Genomic DNA, 18,525 nt, shown 5'->3' with positions numbered 1-18,525 from the left:
TGCTAGCAGAATACAGAGTGAATATATGCTGAATTATGAGTTGGAAGAATGCATTGACTAGATAAAGGAATGAATGAAGGTATTGAAAGCCTGTGAAAACATAAATAAAGTACTTCCCTTTCACATCCTTTAGCACTTATGTTCCTTTGCTCCTCTCAATCTCACCCCCTTTCCAGGTTATTCTGTCTCACCAATTATATTTATTCTTCAAATCCATTTAAAACCCAGTCTCCTCTCTGAAGTTTTCTTTCACCTCAACCTTGTTCTAATTCTCTATAGCATATACCTCTACCATTTATTCATTGACATGTGGTGACCATCTAGTGCTTTGCAGTGTTATTAACATAGAAGACACTAAACAAATATAAGACAAGGCCTTAAGGACTCTCCATCCAATTCAAGAGAAATATACAATTGGGAAATAAAGAAGGAACCCTATTAGATAATGTCTAATTAAGTGCCAACATGAGAAATAGAAACAAACAAAATGCTACAGAAGGTTAAAATTAGGTATCTCTCCAACCCCATCCTCCACTTTTACCCTCACTCCATTTTGTTCCACTGTTAAGAAACAATAACATCATCCCTCCATACCTAGATGCTTGGTCTGCCTAGATGCTCTGTTTGCCTTCTTAATGAATTTTTTCTTATCCTTCAAAACCCAGCTTAGGATTACCTTCTTGTGAAACTTTTTCTGTTTTTCTGCCCCCAACAAAATTAACCATGCTCTACTTCATACTTGTGTGTGCTTCTATCATTGCCCCTTACCAAGCATCTACTTGCTAAACTTTGTGTTTCCCCTCCTAGACAGTATTCCCATTCCTACCTGACAATAACAAAAATTGACTGTGTCATGAAGGGAATAGTTAAAGAAAAGCTCTTTGGAATGCCTCATTGTCCCAGACAATTTTCCACTGAAAGACTTTCTGGACCCTAAAACAAACCAATCTACGGTAGCCTTCCATGTGAAATCCTGGCATGACATAAATTCATCATTGATTTGCACCCAGAAGTTGTTGAATAGACCCAACCAAGCTCCATAAAAACATTGTTAAAGAGGTAGCAAATCTCAAAAACTCCTGGTGCAGCCTGGGGCCCTGAAAACCTGTGGTGAGCATTTAGTTGTTCTTTTGTTGTAAAACAGACCTCAGTGGGCACCTGTGTTTTGTTCAAGTTTCAATAGCTTTTTCCTTGTTTAAAATAAAGCATACCATTCATTTCTGGATGACAATTCAGCCTTATCTACTGAAATTTAAAACAGATATTCTTTAATTCAGCACTTCTAGGAATAAAACCTACAGAAATATCCCCACATCTGTGAGACAAGTTTTATAAGGATGTTCACTGTTCCACTTTTATCATTATAAAATACAATGGAAATGGATGAAATGTCCAGCAAAAAGAAATGTTATGTAATACAATGTAACCATTAAATAAATGAAATAAATCTATATGTAATGACACATGAAGTTGTCCATTATTTGTCAAATAAATAAAGTTGCAAAGCAAAAAATAACAGACCTAATTTTTTAACTATACACAAAGCTGTACATTCTGATGTTTGATTTATATGTTCATGGAAACAGGACAAAACAGATACATCTGGGAAGTCATTTGGGAAAGAGAGGAGATGAAAGAGGATTGTATTTTTTTTTATTGTCTGCACTTTTTTTTTAATTGCACAGGGTATGTCTTCCTGAAATACCCTCTATTCAAATGGTAGACATTGGGTAATATGATGTCTGCAGCTAATAACTCACCTAATGAAATGTTGGGAAATGAAAGAAACCAAATGATTTCACAGACAGCTAAGTCCTGATTGGCCTCTCAGTTGCCAGCCTCCTGGAATTGAGTTTAAATTCCTTCTACAAACTTACAACTCATCAAAGGGTAAAATTATTCACTACAGACACTGGAGCAATCAACCGGATTTTGAATATCATTTCACCTACATTTAGCCAAGTGGAGAGAAAGGTAACATTAATTGGCCATATTTCAAATAGAAATTTTTAAATAATATCTTCTCTGAAAGGGAAAAAAATAGAGTGAAAGAGTGACACTACTTTGTTATTATAGGTAGCATTTTGAAACATGAAGGCTATGATTCTACTACTTTATCTTCTAGGATCAACTCAGTCATTACCGGTAAGTGCAATATGTTTCTTTTATTACCAACCAGCCTCAGCAGCACCCTCTGCTTGTAGACATAACTTTTCTCCTGCACTCCAGCAACACTGCTCTGTCCTTTGACCCATCCCCTTAGTTTTCTGTTTTTATTTTCCAAGGTGAAAAATGACAAACTAATAAGGCGTCAGTGCATATTTCAACATACTTAGATATTTAAAAAGCATCCACTCTAACATGATAGAATTTCAATTATTTTGGCAGAACAGTGGGGTAAAAACTAGGGGGGAAAGGAATGCCTTAAATTATATCTACTCAAAGTGGATAATTATTTTGCTTTCCAAGAAGAATTTAAGATTTTCTTGGCAAACAATTATTTTCTCATGACTAAAGAGGTAAACTACATTTTCTGACTTTCCTAACTGGAAGCATGAAACATGTAGACTATGTAAACCCTAAAAACGTTACCAAATTGTATGACTATATAAACTCTAAAAGGTGATCGAAGTGCACAACAGCAAGAGGATATTACAAAGTGGCCAACTTTTTTACTTAGAACATTGAAAAATACGTTCACATATAACAGGTGTTTGAAAGAAAGGAATACTAGTGTCCGAATACATACTCCAATTGTCCTCCAATATTTTATAGACATAGATGTGGGTGGTTTGCCTCTCTAAGTGGACTTCCCTTTGACCATCTGAGATGACATTTGACATAAAGAAAAAATTAGAAGGAATTTTCTATGAAATAGAAGAACAAAAAGAGACCATTCTTAGTTGAACTCCTTTGACACATCTGTAGTCATCCATACAATCAACAAATACTTATTGAAATCTCTATGTACCAGATACTATGCTAGTGCTGAAAATACAATGGTGAGCGGGGAAGAAGACATGATCCTTCATGGTGTTTGCAAGGATTGTAGATACTAATAAAGATTTTTTAAAGAAATGTTAAATTATAAATTATAACTATTCTATGAAGATGAACAGGGTGATCTTATAGGGAGGGGATAGAAGCAATCTCCTTATTTCACTCCAAATATACTTATGTCCTTCTTTAAAGAAGTTGTCTGCCAAAATTTATTTTTGAAACAAGGTAAATTAGTAATTATTTTGTAAAACATGGATTTTTCACTTCAAACAAATTTACCGAAAGGTTCTTCTAAATAGGATGTCTTTAGTGTATTTAAATTACCACACAATTTGTGAAAACTCACGATAAATAAAACTTTCCGGGCGCACAGCAATCATTCAAGGTTGACTGAGGAGTGGCATACGGGTTAAAGCAGATTGCTAACAGCCAATGATGTGAAAGCAGCTGGAGAGTTAGAGGAGCAGGGGATGCAGGGTGTGACACTGACGTGTCTACAAGGTACAGTAGTGATATTTATCAAATGAAAACTCGGGACACATGGACAAGGCATTTTTTATTATTTGTAAGTGAATTTATTGAATCATCAGAAAGGCATAAAAAAATGAATCAATGATAATTAGATAGATGATAGGGATGTCAAGGACAATTTCACCCCTAGAATTCAGTTATTCTTAATACGCTAGGAAAATACCCAGGCCGGGAAGGAGATTGAATTTCCATTACGGGAAATAACCTGTCAGGCACAAGGCAGAAGCAGGAAGCTTCATGAAAATGCAGTAGAAGTTATGGCAGCTTACCTTCAGGCATGGGGGAAAAAAGCAAATGTTTACAGAGCTAAGGTACAGATGATGTATTTCGTGTCCTGAAAAAGGAGGAAGGCAGTTACAGAGAAGAAAAGGAAGCCTAGGAACTACTACCTGAGGTCCATGTGCCCAGCCCCACCCTAGACCCCTCCCCACCACACCCCTCTGCTCTGGCATTTTTCCACTCTACAATTCCATCTCCTGTCACACACGAAACTTCCCAGGGAGTTAAAACTACTCCAGAAACACACAGAGCCTAAAGGCAGACATTTCTGCATTTGGGACAGCTTGTTACATCCTGGAAATAAATGGATACAAAACCTCAGACCCATCCCTGCCTAATCTAATATTTGTTATCACAGACGCAGCTCAACCCTGCTTTGGGACTTCCTCCAACAAAACCGGCTCCACATCAGGCAACATTACTGAACCAGCAGCAGCCAAATCAGGTGAGAGTCCTCTAATAGGGAACATTTGCAGACCAACAAAGGAAACACGGGAAGACTGGTGAATTTAAAATCAAGATTTACACACAGTCTTATGGTTGAACAAGAGAAAAAGACTTTCTCTTGGGAACAAGAACAACAAAAAAGAACCAAAACACTTTTTGAAAATTTTGAGCAGGAAAAGCAAGGCATCTTCATTCTTTTTCTTTTTGTCTCAATAATAATTTGGTTTAGCAACCAATAGTAAAACCTGAAAAGCTAGAGCTACACCTAATGACAAAGCTTGGTCATCAATGCCCTTGCACTACTGTGACATAATCATATGTGGTATCTGCCAGAGCTAGCAGGGATTAAGATATCTCTATAAAGATAACTGGATTTCCTTATAATTTTCTTAAGTTCCATTGTTACTGATGAGCTGATGTTATTGTAAAATTTGCTTATGTAAAAACTTTTGAAAACTGTATTGTCTCTTGGCTATCCCCTTCTTCCCACTCCATCACTTGCTCTGCTCTAAAGGATCCCTCTTTACCTACATCTAGAGTTTGTGAAGTAGTACAATAACACCAAAGTCTGAAGTTCTCTTTTTAGTTTATGGACATTAGAGAGCACTCAAGACAGGACCCCATCTCACTCCTTAAGGAACCTGAAGATTATACAATTTGAGGATGCTGTTTAAGAAAAGGAAGACAAAATTAGATATGTAAAATTAAGTACTAAATATATAATTTATTTTTATTTTATTTTATTTAAAATCAATTAACATATGGTGTATTTTTTTTCTTCTTTGTTTTTTTTATTCTTATGTTAATCCCCTACATTACATCATTAGTTTTAGATGTAGTGTTCCATGATTCGTTGTTTGTGCATAACACCCAGTGCTCCATGCAGAATGTGCCCTCCTCAATACCCACCACCAGACTAACCCATCCTCCCACCCCCCTCCCCTCTAGAACCCTCAGTTTGTTTTTCAGAGTCCATATGGTGTATTATTAGTTTCAGAGGTAGAGTTTAGTGATTCATCAGTTGTATATAACACCCAGTGCTCATTATGTCATCCTTTATGCCCATCACCCAATTACCCCCATCCCCCCCACCCACTTGCCCTCCAGCAACCCTCAGTTTGTTTCTCAGTTTAAGAGTCTCTTATGGTTTGTCTCCCTTTAGTCTTATTTTATTTTTTCCCATCACCCAGTTACTCCCATCCCCCCACCCACTTCCCCTCCAGCAACCCTCAGTTTTGTTTCTCAGTTTAAGACTCTTATGGTTTGTCTCCTTCTCTGATTTAGTCTTATTTTATTTTTTCCTCCCTTCCCCTACGTTCATCTGTTTTGTTTTTTAAATTATACATGAATGAAGTTATATGATATTTGTCTTTCTCTAATTGACTTATTTAACATAATACCCTCTAGTTTCATCCACGTTGTTACAAATGGTTTTAAGATTTCATTTTTTGATGGCTGAGTAGTATGCCATTGTATATATACACCACATCGTCTTTATCCATTCATCTGTTGATGGACATCTGGGCTCTTTCCATAGTTTGGCTATTGTGGACATTGCTGTTATAAACATTGGGGTGCATGTGCCCCATCGAATGACTATGTTTATATCCTTTGGGTAAATACCTAGTAGTGCAATTGCTGGGTCATAGGGTAGCACTATTTTTAACTTTTCGAGGAACCTCCATACTGTTTTCCATGTTGGCTGCACCAGTTTGCATTCCCACCAACAGTGTAAGAAAGTTCCCCTTTCTCAACATCCTCGCCAACATCTGTTGTTTCCTAGCTTGTTACTTTTAGCTCTTCTGACAGGAGTGAGGTGGTATCTCATTGTGGATAATTTATTATGAGATAAGAAGTAAGAGCCAATTACACATTTTTAAACTCAACACATTGCTAGAATGCCACTGGGGGCCACAGAAGGGGTCATTGCTGGTGAGAGGCCCCAAAACTTCAATTCCATTTACCTTCATCCTAAATCCACCTGTGACGGGAATATAGACACTTAAGGGTATCTGCCACTGACAGCATGGTGGAAACAGACAAGCTCTGGTGTCACATCAATTTCAATGCCCCTACAGATATTCCCCTCTTTAAGTCTAATACCACTGACACAGATGTTCGCACTGGGGTCAGATCTGCAGCTGGTAAGTACTCTTTATATCACTTTAATATCCACTGTTAAATACAATACCTAATGTTGAGTGTATCCACAAATACACACACACATATTCATTGTAGATAAGTTGAAAGGGAACACAGAAAAGTCAGAGCATGGGATCTATTCAGTACATCATAAAAATTTTTCTTAACAAAAGGGCTTCTAAAGGAATTAATCAAATTCTCATGTCTTAAACTGCTTAAGTTCTTCTTACCTCTTCTTCAAGCTCCTCTGCACATTCCTCCAACATATTTTCCTCACTGCCCCTACAATGTCCACACACCCAGACAAACACTATGACCACTATCATCACCCCAACCAGAGCAAACTAGAAGGGGTAGAAAAATCTTCATTCTTCTCATGGACTATCTGTATAGTTTACTCTGTTTGGGAGAAGAAACATAATAAATTCCTTTCCTGATTAAGGTGGTCAGATTTAAACTTAGTATTAGACTATATTCAGACTAGATATTTCATTGTGACCCTCACCATTTTTATGGGGAAGGCTATGAAAAAATTAATTTCTTTATAATAAAGCTATCAAAAAAATCTCAAGAACCATAGTTATTATAGTCAAAAGGGGAAAGTGAGGATAAAATCATCCAAATAATCCTCAAAAGAATGGGTTCATGTGGGAAAAGTTAGTCCTGGACTTTATGGTTGTACTAGTAGACTAAATAAGTCCCTGAACTTCATCTCTATACCTAATTCTTAATGCAATAGTATATCACATACTATTTTTTTATGTGTGCATAGCAAATGTTTATATTTGCCTAGCAAATCCTCCCTTTAAAGATATTTTACATTTGGTAAACACATTTTAGTTTCTTGAATGTTCAACATGAAACAACACAATGACAATCTTTTTTGTTGCCCTATAGCTAAATCCTGCTGCAGGGATGGCACCTGGTACCCAGGCCCTCCCACTGAACTTGGGGGGACTGAACACACAACAGCAGCTGCAACCCCAAGTAAGCTCAAGATGGGAGTTCAGTTCAACACTGGGGAGCATTTTCTATCAAGTGGAAGCCTAAAGGGAAGGAAAGAACTTTTTTAAGGTTCTTAAAAGTTTTACACAGAGGGAGACCTGAGTGGCTCAGTGGGTTGAGTGTCAGACTCTTGGTTTCTGTTCAGGTTGTGTTTTGGGGGTCCTGGGATGGAGCCCCACATATGACTTCATGCTCAGCAGGGAATCTGCTGGGATTCTCTCCCTCTCTCTTTGCCGCTCCCCCCCCTTCTCTCTCTCTCTCTCTCTCTCTCTCAAATAAATAAATAAATCTTAAAAAAAAAAGTTTTACCCAGAAATTTACAGAGGAATGTTCAACTGAACATAGAGCATCTTTAGTAATTTGGTCCTTGATGAAAACTCACCAAGAAAACTGAACGTGCCACCCCATAACCTCTCTAGAATACATTTGTAATGGGTAACAGGAAAATGTGAGGTGCTGGGGAAGATTAAAAAGTAAAGAATATAAGGGGGGAAATCAAGAGGTAGCAGGATTCTTTTCTACCTTGCTGTTTTCTATAGAAGACTTTCTGGGTGACCAGAATCATCCCAAAGAAAAAATTGAGAGATGGATAAAGTTTATTTCCAGCAAATCTAATCTCCTTTTCTGTGCGCTTGCTTCGTGCCTCCTCTCAAGTCCCCAACAACTCTCTAGTTCCTTTTCCCCTCCCATCATTACGTGCTTTCAGGGAAAACCCCGAAAAACCCTCTCCCACTAGGATTTAAATGATAGGCGTAGGGCATCACTCTGATCAGAAGTGTTGCATCTTAACTACAGACAAAGCTCAAGTTTTACCTTCTTGAAACTTCTCTGAATAAATTAATGACTTGGAGAGAAACACAATGATCTCTTTACAGCTAGACTAAGTTATTTATAGATCACTTATTCTCTCTAACACAAGAAACATAAAACTCACCCATAACCCTACCCTCCAGAACTAAACATGGTCAGCATTCTAGGGTATGTCCTTCCAGTGCTTTTTCTGCCTACACATGTAAGTATATTTTTTAAAGAAAATATGTTCTTACTATGTCAAATGTTCTATAATCTAATTTTTTCACTTAATGTATTTTGAATGGTCTTTGTATTTTGAAATATTCACCTATAAAATTGTTTCTATTGATTGCTTAGTATTCCATCATATTGCAAAAATTGGGGTTTTTTAATCAAAATTTTTGCTTCTGTAAACACTATTACAGTGAACATCCTTTAACTAAGTCTTTGACCATATCAATGATTATTTCCTTAGGATCAGTTCTTAGGAACAGGGTCCAAAGGCATACAAAAGTGTAAGACTTTTAATACACATTCCAAAACTATGAAACATGAATAAAGCAATGAACCAATATATTCTTACCATCTTCCTACCACCACGGACACCTCCAGGTCTTAATAAGAGCAAGCTTGTCTTAATCAGTAATTATAATCAAAGTTGCGTTTAACTGACAAAACAATTTGAAGCTGCTCCGTTTAAATTCTATATCATATGCAACTAATACTTTTCTCTGTACTTTCATTTGTCCAAAATAACAACACAAGAAACTCTCTACTGCTTCATTTATACATATTTGTGAAGTTCTGTGACATAACTAATTTTCACATTTTTTAATATTGAGATGTATACTCAATTGTCTATCAGTCAGTGTTTATTTCTTACAGATATATTAGAGCCTTCAAGTATTTGCTGCTTATTTGTATCTTTTTTTTTAAGATTTTATTTATTTATTTATTTTGACAGAGAGATAGAGAGAGAGAACAAGTAGGCAGAGAGGCAGGCAGAGGGAGAGGGAGAAGCAGGCTCCCCGCCGAGCAGGGAGCCCGATGCGGGGCTTGATCCCAGGACTCTGGGATCACGACCCGAGCTGAAGGCAGCCGCTTAACCAACTGAGCCACCCAGGCACCCCGCTTATTTATATCTTAATAATAAAAGTGATCCTCTGAAAAAGACTAGAGATACAGGCAAATAAAATGAGAATTTCTTTAACACATGACCCTGATATAATCCATATGCTACCTTCCCAGCTTCAGTTTCAATTGTTGCCCTGCTCTAATCTTAAAGCCCAATTTAGTACATCTTCATATTCACCAAAGAATATCCACTGGAGGAGTGCCTTGGTGGCTCAGTTGGTTAAGCGTCTGTTTCTGGCTCAGGTCATGATCCCAGGGTGCTGGAATCCCTGCATCAAGCTCCCTGCTCAGTGAGGAGTCTGCTTCTCCCTCAGCTCCTCACCCCACTCGTGCTCTCTCTCTCACTCTCCCTCACTCTCAAATAAATAGATAAAACCTTTAAAAAAAAAAAAAAAAGAAAGAAAGAAAGGAAGGAAGAAAGATGGGGCACCTGGGTGGCTCAGATGGTTAAGTATCTGCTTTTGGCTCAGGTCATATACTCCAGGTCCTGGATGTCACCGAAGGTTGAGCAGAGAGAGTTTGATATTGCACACTCCCCAATATGCACTAATGTAAATCAATCCCCATTCTCAGTAGGGATTCTTCAATGTCTCCAGGATATGCCAACACCTCTTTGACCTCCTGTGCAGCCCCAGCCCTCCAATCCTGTGTCTCCCTATGCAGAGTGGCCTATATCCTCTGCCAGAAACCTGGGCACCCGTCCACAGCTCTCATTTATCAAAGCAAGGCCAATGTGGTTAAGGGTAAACTCTAGAACCACGAAACTCTGGTCAAATCCCAGCTCTCTGGTTACTATGTGTGTGGTCAAGTTGCTTCACCACTCCGTGGCTCATTTTCCTCATAATTTAAAATAGGGATTAAAGTAGAACCTACCTCTAGGGCTGTTATAAGGATTAAATGAGCAAATAAACATAAAACACTTAGAACAGTGCCTACCACACAGTAAATACTCAGTGTTAGCTATTTTTATTTCAATTTCTCTACCAAAAACTAATAAAAAAATTTTCTCCTTATTGTTACATTGGTGAAAAACTAAATTATCTTTAATCACACTTTTTACTTACACAACTGTGGTTTTTCCTATTTGTATCTTTTTGTTCCTTCGAAATGGCCTTTATAAATCTCAATTATGCTTTTTTCCAAATCCTGAGTGCCCCTTCCCTTCACCCTACTTTCCAATCACCATTCTGAAAATTGTTTTTTTTTTTTATCGTCAGTAGCCAAGGATCTGACTGACAGTAAGGCTTTTTTCTTAAATGTATATAGTTAAATGTAGGTACCTTTTGGCATTATGGGTATTACTGAACAAACTATCTTGGGAAATAACAAAGTTAAGAGTCTGTTTCATAAGACTTTCGCATCTTTTGGGTTGGTTAGTGTTAGAATTCCCATTTTGATGACTTTCATGACACTATGTGAATGTCTATAGAAAAAAAAATAAACTTTAAAACACTAGTTCTCTTGGACAAACTCTAGGGTTAGTTCTTAGAGTACTAGCACATGCCAACACCTCACCCAAATCTTTTCAACTAAAATTTCATAACATTTAAGTGGTTATCAGTGACCAGTAAATTATTTCTCACTTATTTCTAAGAACTCTGCCAGTATCAGAATGATAGAATATCATCCATAATTTTCTACCAGTGCTCTATTTTAACAGCAAAATATCCAGGTAACCATTATAAGACTAAACATATATGCTTTGATAAATCTTTGTATTTTAAAAATCCATCTTTAATGTGTCTTCTGAAATGCCATATAAAAGAAACATGCATTTTACTATTACTATTATGTGTAATAACTTTCAGGTTGGAGGTAGCTTGAGACCAAAATTATTTTTTGTCCATCCTATTCAGTAACTTCTACCTCCTGAATGTGTTGCCTTGGACTAAAGTTTCTAAATCTCTCTGGGTCTAAATATGCTTTTTACAAATTGGATGAGTTCCAAATCCCAAGCAACTTTATGGGTTTCTATCTATGACTATAGCTGATACATTGGTAACAAATACTTCTTCAATGAATATTGTGTACTTTTAAGAAAATCTCAGTATTTGTATCATCTGCTAGAACTTACCTTTGAATATATTTTAATTGAATTTTTCACTCTTTTTCAGATGTTACCAGTTATTGTAGCACACCTTGGAGCCCATGTAAGATTATTTTGTAATGTGATTTTTATTTTAAATCATCATAGTATGAAATATGTCATCCTGCTTCAATTTACCAGATAGTTGCCAAGTTTCCTATTTACTTTGCACTGTATGAACACTGATAATTATGAGCTGGCCCTTATTGAGCATTTACTATGCACCAGGCACTGTTCTAGGTATTTTATTATTTGTTATATACTATCTCAATATTCAAAGCAACCTTTGATGATAATATTTTTATTTATAATTTGAAGACGAGTAATTGGAGATACAGTTATTCAGTTACAATCACACAGTTAGTAAATGTCAAGGGTGAACCAGTCAATTCTTTAAAGCATACAGCTAAGGAAAAAATAAGTTAATGGGACTGATCTAATGATTAATGATTTGGGGGATTTCTTTTTTAATCTCAAATTTATTTAACTATGTATCTTTTCCCTAAAAATGACACAAACACTTTCTTCTCTCCCTATTTGCCTTTGTGAAAGGTAATACTTGAGATCATTGATAAAATTACCAAGGGTCAAGATCATATATGACATGCATCAGGTAGTAGCTTTTACTTCTGAAGCAGAATGAGATATAAAGTTTGTATCAATTCTTAATTCCACAGCTGGGAACACATCCCAGTGAAATAATCTGAAATACAGCAAAGGTCTATTTACAAATATATTCCTCAAAATAATAATATTTGTGGTAGAGAAAAAAAATCAGGTGCAACTTAAATTTAAACAAAAGGAAAATAAGATTGAATAGATGGTGCAATGTAAAAGCAAATATTTGTAACCATTCCAAACGTACATTTACTTGTATTTGTCACTAGTAAGTTTAAATGATTGTGGGTGTAATATTTAAAAAAAAAAAAGTAAGACCCAAATTATATAAATGACTTATATAAATTATAGGAATAGCTTCCATTATGTAAAAAAGAAATGTGTGAAAAACATCTGGAAGAAAATCCATCAAACTGTACGATGGGATGTTATTTTTTTTCCTTTGTTGCTTTCTGCATTTTTCAAGTTTCCTCCAATGTGCATGTATTACTTAATAATAGAAAAATGTATAACTTTTAAAATGCAGAAGACTTCACATCACTCAGATATTAGGTATTAGCAGTCCAATATCACATGCTGACTTAAATTATGTGAAACAAGTCATAAAGGCAGTTAAAATATTGTCAAAAATTTAAAATCTCTCTTTACAAATTTTACAAGTATTTTAAGTTTTTAAATTATGTTATATATATTTTGTCTCAAATATATTAAAATTTGTCTAATAATGTGTTATTATTTTCCTTTTAGGGTGCTATCCTTAGTTCAGAGGAATTGGTAAAAAAAATAATAATAATTACTAGCATTTCAAATTCTTCTCACTGCTATCACAGTCCTGCTTTCTGTCTCCACACAATCTCTCTTGACCACAACCCCTAAACCTGGTGCATACTACTGTAAACTGAACATTTTTTATAGATCCTTGCATCAAGATACCTTTGTCTAGCTGAGGATTTCACTCTTCTTCTCCAGCTACTTTTCCATTAATTTTACTTAGCTTTTTTTTTCCATATACTGATATTAGATTCAGTTCTATCCAGAAATTCAATGCATATTTTTAAACTTTATATGATTAAAATCTAGGATTATAAATTTTTAAAAAGCATGCAATGTAGAATAATATACATACTGGTATTTATTGCAGGAAAGATTAATTTTCTTGGCTTAAATTTTTTATTTTTATAGGAAAATATGTTATTTTTCTAGCATCTTATAGTGATGCATGGACTCTTCCCTGTACACATGAATAACTAGAGGGCTGAACCTAAATAAATTTCATCTTACCATTATTAGACACTTCTATAAATTGTCCCATAAGTCACTTTTAGGAAACACTGACTTGAATTAATGTGGTATCTAAACATGACGCTGAAGTTAAGAGTCGAGGCAATAACTGGGAAGACAGGTTTTCTTTTAAATCTTTCTATTATGAAAAAGGTAGAGATTCACTAGATTGTTCACAAATAAAATCAATGGGGCTGTTTTGCAACAATAGTACATGAACACCCACATCTACCAGTTATTAAGACAATTTTGTGTAACAGGCACCTTGGCAGATCTTTTACATACATTGCCCTTAATCCTCATCAAGTTACAAACTACAGGTTTTCTTTTAAGTAAACTATGCCCAACGTGGGGCTTGAACTCATGACTCCAAGATCAAGAGTTGCATGCTCTATGGACTGAGTCTGTCAGGTACATCACAAAGCACAGATTTTTTTTTAAGCAAAACAAATATTTTTTTCCTCTTTAATGATGGCTTTTTTATTTTTTTATTTTTTTATTATGTTCAGTTAGCCACTGTATAGTACATCATTAGTTTTTGATGTAGTGTTCAGTGATTCATTAGTTGCGTATAATACCCAGTGCTCATCACATCACGTGCCCTCCTTAGTATCCATCACAAAGCACAGATTTTTAACCCAGCTTTACAGATAACGAAACTGAGGCTCAGAGAACTTAAGCTAGTTAGGCCCCAAGGTCAAGAAATAGTAGATTCAGATCGAAAGTCATTTTTCTATCTGCTATACCAGTGGTTTTCAAACTTTTTTTAAGTAACAGCTGTATTTTTCATGCAGCTAACACACACACACACACACACACACACACTTCATGAAATAGTATTTACCCTGTACAGAATGAATTTGGTAATTTACAGTCTATTCTTTGTGTCTCATTTTTTAATGATGGGCATTACCACCTTTTTATTTCAAATCTATGAATACCATGACCCCTTGCTTGAAAACATCTGTATTCCACTCCTGTCTCTCTTCTGGCATAAGTCTACTTCTGGCTTTAGTACCTGGTAAATCTAAGACAGTGTTTCCCAAACTTCAGTCTTGGATCACCAAATCAAGACAACTCAGGGTGCTGATTAAAAAAATGCAGATTTCTGGATCCTGCCCTAGATCAGCTCAATCAGAATCTCTCTAACAGTGGAGCCTGGGAATTTTAAACAAACTTCTCAGGCGGTTTTATACAAACTAACAATTAGGAACTATGCTCAAGGAAACTGACCTGTATCTTAATTATGAGCCCTCAACCCTTTTTATTCTATGTCAACATCATGAGAACTGAGGGGTTTCAGAGAACAAGTCCCTGACTGAACTTTCTCCAAATCCAGTTTATACTAAATTATTTCTTCTTAAGAGGAACTTCTTACAGTAATTTTTTCCAGGAAAAAAAAAATAAATGTAGCCAGCAACAACATTTATTTCCAGTATGCAAATCATTGGCAGACCTACACAGAGGAGTTCATTGAGTAACCTCAAGGAATATACAAGCTGCTGAATTGACAAGAGAAGTATTTCTGATTGAATATTCCAATGCCTTCAAAAATAAATAAATAAAAAGAAACTTGAAGAGATGCAAATCATGAGATGAGGGTTGATTGACTAATTTTTCTATTAATTTTTAGTCTCTTTAATTACTTTTAAAAATTCTGGGCAAATGAGAGACTTTAATTTAGGTAAATAGCAGAGAGATAGCCCAGCATAATTGTATGGATTTCCTGCCTTAGTTCTACCTCCAAATACACCTAAGATGAACAAATTATTTGTTATTCCTTCTCCCATGATTGTGACTTACCCTCTTTGAGGGAAATAAAATACAGCATCGAATTGTAGTCATGAAACTAGCATCAGGTTTGCTCAGGAGAGGGAGGCATTTCTTCTGAGGAATGCCCAGTCTTTATTATTTTCTCTGACTCTGCCCTTTCCATCCTGCCATTCCTGCCCCAACTTGTTGCCCTCAAAGGAGGAGAGGCTGGTTGACCAGCATTCAAATGTGTCCTTTTGACTTTGTTTGCCTTTTCCTTTCCTCCTTCCAGCCGGTGGCCCCCCAAATCTTCACAGGCCTCCTTTTTCAGCCACTGTTCCCGGGAGCCATCCTGCCCCCCAGTCCAGCTAATCCAGATGCCCGGAATGGAATCCTTCCTGCGGGGCAAGCAGGAGTGAATCCTGCCATCCAGGGAACTCCAGAGGGCTTCTCCCCAACTCCCAGCGACACAGACGATGACTTTGGTGTGACCGCCCCTGCAGGCATCCAAAGGGGCATGCACACCACCCAGGAAACCTCCACTGGGCCTCCAAATGGTAAATTCTCTGAGCCAGGAAAATGCCTCAGGAAAGTCATCTGCAGAGTGGAAACAGAGTTCTTTATCTTGCCTTGACCAATACAGATCCTAATAAAATCAGGGATCCCCTTTACCTAACACTCCCAATTGATTCCTGCAATGTGAGGGAATATTTTTACTAGGCCACCAATCCTACCATATCAGTCCAGAAATGGGACATTTAATTGCTGGCATAACATATTTTCTATCTAGGTTGGATCTGGAAGTCTTTGAGAACAGACTGTGTGCTCCCTTCCTCATCTTCCTCTGACCCCCAAACAGATACAGGCCCACAGCAGACACAATTAATCAATCATCATACTCTTATCCACTCACTGATCATGGATGAGCCACAAAACCTTCTTAACATACTGTTGCAGCCACTAGTCATGGATGGGAGTTAGCACGTAGGTGAGCACGCGTGCCATTCTCTTGAGATGGGACTTAAGAAATGTTGCAAAACTAAACTCTTTAAGCACCAAAATGCAGAGATAATCATTTAACATGCAGGGATGTCTAGAATCAAATGTCCTTGGAAATAACAAAAGAATGATTTGATATTGATACTCTTGCTCCTAGAAAAGAAATTTGATCTCAAGTAAAAATGTTTAAATCCAATATGCCTTTTACCTACTTCATAAAAATGTTTTATTTTCTTCCAGGAATTCAGTAAGCTGTTTCAAATTTTTTCAACTAAGGCACCACAGATGTGGTGATACATGCGAATCTTCTTCACTGATCGTATCATGGAATAGATGAAGACACACTAGAGAGTATCAGAAGAATCTCTTAGTTTACCTAACGTTCTTGAAATTTCAGAAAACATACTCTTCCTAGAGAATAATGACTTCTGAAAAAAAATAATTAAATGGATAAATTTGCCTTTGAAATGTAGCCCTATGCCACCATGGACCTGGAAGGTATACATATTAAACGTATTTTGAAACTGACCCTTTCTCTTCTTTTGGGCATAGAACGGTGGACCCTTTCAGAAACTACATTCCCTTGGGACACTTAAATCATGCTGATGGAGGACTTGCTTTGGAGTAGGGAGAACTGCAGTCATGAAGTGGATATTCAGCAATAAAAGGATAATTTCCTATTTCCTCACAACCAACTAATTACCCACTCTCTCCCATAAGAGCCACAACTTTAATTTTCTATAAGCACATCTAAAATACAAAGTGGAAACAAAGAATTATAAATCATACTGCCTGTCCTCAGGTTGCTCATATACAGAATTAGTAATTTGGGCATGTAACGCTTAATCTAGGTATATCTAAAAGTGAGAAATGATATGAAATAATCACCAGAGGTGATTCTCTTGCTCCACATGTCTAAAAAGAATTTAATCTGATTTAAATTTATCGCTCAGACAATTGCAGTTCATTCAGAGTTGGGGGGAGGGGGGAGTAGAAGGTACGGACACAAACTCTAGTAGAACTCCCACCAGGGAAAGACGTAGATAGGTTTAATAACATTCCTCACTATATTTGATTCAGCCCCATTAGTATGGAACAAATCCAAATATACACCCACAAAATATATTCCATGTTAAGTTTTTCAGGTAGTTAAAGATTTCCTAATGGTTAAACATTTGTTAGCCACAGTGTTTCAGATTTGCAGAATCTGAATAACGCCCTTATGAATTGTCAAGGTTTTCATGGCCAAATGAGAGTAAATCAGAATTCAATTTTCCAAAAATATTTCTCCATTAGTCTCATGTGATACTAATTAAAAGTGCTATCAAAAGATTTCCTAGGGGCGCCTGGATGGCTCAGTCAGTTAAACGTCTGCCTTCGGCTCAGGTCATGTTCCCAGGGCCCTGGGATCAAGCCCCATGTCGGGCTCCCTGCTCAGCAGGGAGCCTGCTTCTCCCTCTCCTTCTGCCTCTCCCCTGCTTGTGCTCTCTCTTTCTGACAAATAAATAAATAAAATCTTTAAAAATAATGAAATTTCCTAAATGATCGTTTATGAAAAAAAATTCTCTCTGAGCCTTATTTTTCTCATCTATAAAATGGAGCAAAAAGCCCTGTTATAAATGCCCCATAGGTTAACACAATTATCAAAGTAGATAGTGCTTGAAAGTGCTCTGCAAACTCCGCACCACTATAGAAAGTCATTTTATTGACTTTCAGTAACATTCCAACCAACTGCAACTACCTGTCCTTCCAGTCCCACCCTTCCTCGGTGTGTTTTAATTATTAGGTTAGGTGTATGATTACCAGCTAAACCATCTAGACCAGGTGTCTTTCTGGAGCATGCTACTCCTGAGGGAACCTGAAGACTTTCCAAGAACTACAGGTAAACAGATGGTTTTGAGGACACAATCTCCATTCTTAATCACCACATGTGTACTTTCCAACCTAACCTTTCCAACACTAACCCACTTTCCAAAGACTGACCCTCCCCAAGAACATGTCTCCTCTTCCTTCTCTCCTTCTTTCCTTATGAGCCTCTTTTCCAACATTGCCAAAACAAGGCCCATGTCTCACTTACCACAGAGCTCACTGTGGAAAATTGCTCAGTCATAGAAAACCTCCAAGACACAAAACAAATGAAGGATTTCAAATATTGGTGTTGGTGTTGAGAATGAAAATAACCTTTTGCAACTCAGTAGTTTCTCGTTCTTAGCTTTCAACAAAATTAAATGAGGACCTAATGGAATTATCAGGTATTAATCATTGAAAACATTTTTGATGATAGAAATTAAGAATAAAAAATTAAAATGTTTAGTTATTCATTCATTTAAAGGTATCAATAATAAATAATTACATGTTGATACAAATAACATTTTTACATAAAAATATTGTTTTATAAAATTTAATGAGAATGCTTAATTAACAAAATTTAGCAAGAAGAATGGATTTATCTTTGAAAT

The 18,525-nt window shown here is 36.5% G+C and overlaps 1 protein-coding gene across 3 annotated transcripts; it reads left to right on the top strand.

Moving 5' to 3' along the window:
- The first annotated feature begins 1,885 nt into the window (after positions 1-1,885).
- Positions 1,886-16,594, top strand: AMTN (amelotin). Of its 3 annotated transcripts, XM_035004859.1 has the most exons (9): positions 1,886-1,974; positions 2,077-2,145; positions 4,169-4,255; positions 6,336-6,401; positions 7,297-7,386; positions 11,445-11,480; positions 12,782-12,808; positions 15,360-15,624; positions 16,307-16,594. In XM_035004859.1, the coding sequence occupies exons 2-9, from the start codon at positions 2,092-2,094 to the stop codon at positions 16,315-16,317; spliced, it is 636 nt and encodes a 211-aa protein (XP_034860750.1). In that variant the 5' UTR covers positions 1,886-1,974; positions 2,077-2,091; the 3' UTR covers positions 16,318-16,594. The 3 variants fall into 3 exon arrangements, with proteins under 3 accessions (XP_034860750.1, XP_034860752.1, XP_034860751.1); XM_035004861.1 differs by lacking the exon at positions 7,297-7,386; XM_035004860.1 differs by lacking the exon at positions 12,782-12,808.
- Positions 16,595-18,525: the final 1,931 nt, after the last annotated feature.

Source organism: Mirounga leonina, unplaced genomic scaffold (genome assembly GCF_011800145.1).
Source record: "Mirounga leonina isolate KUSES-001 unplaced genomic scaffold, KU_Mleo_1.0 Mir_129, whole genome shotgun sequence".
NCBI classification, from domain to species: domain Eukaryota; kingdom Metazoa; phylum Chordata; class Mammalia; order Carnivora; family Phocidae; genus Mirounga; species Mirounga leonina.
This window is presented reverse-complemented; position numbering and strand designations above follow the sequence as displayed.

What these genes read in the sequence shown, in the direction of transcription:
- AMTN (XM_035004859.1), top strand. Translation starts at nt 2,092, where the DNA reads ATGAAGGCTATGATTCTACTACTTTATCTTCTAGGATCAACTCAGTCA. An exon ending in TAGCACACCTTGGAGCCCAT is followed by an intron (nt 11,481 to 12,781) that starts GTAAGATTATTT and finishes TTTTCCTTTTAG; the next exon opens with GGTGCTATCCTTAGTTCAGA. An exon ending in TCCTTAGTTCAGAGGAATTG is followed by an intron (nt 12,809 to 15,359) that starts GTAAAAAAAATA and finishes TCCTCCTTCCAG; the next exon opens with CCGGTGGCCCCCCAAATCTT.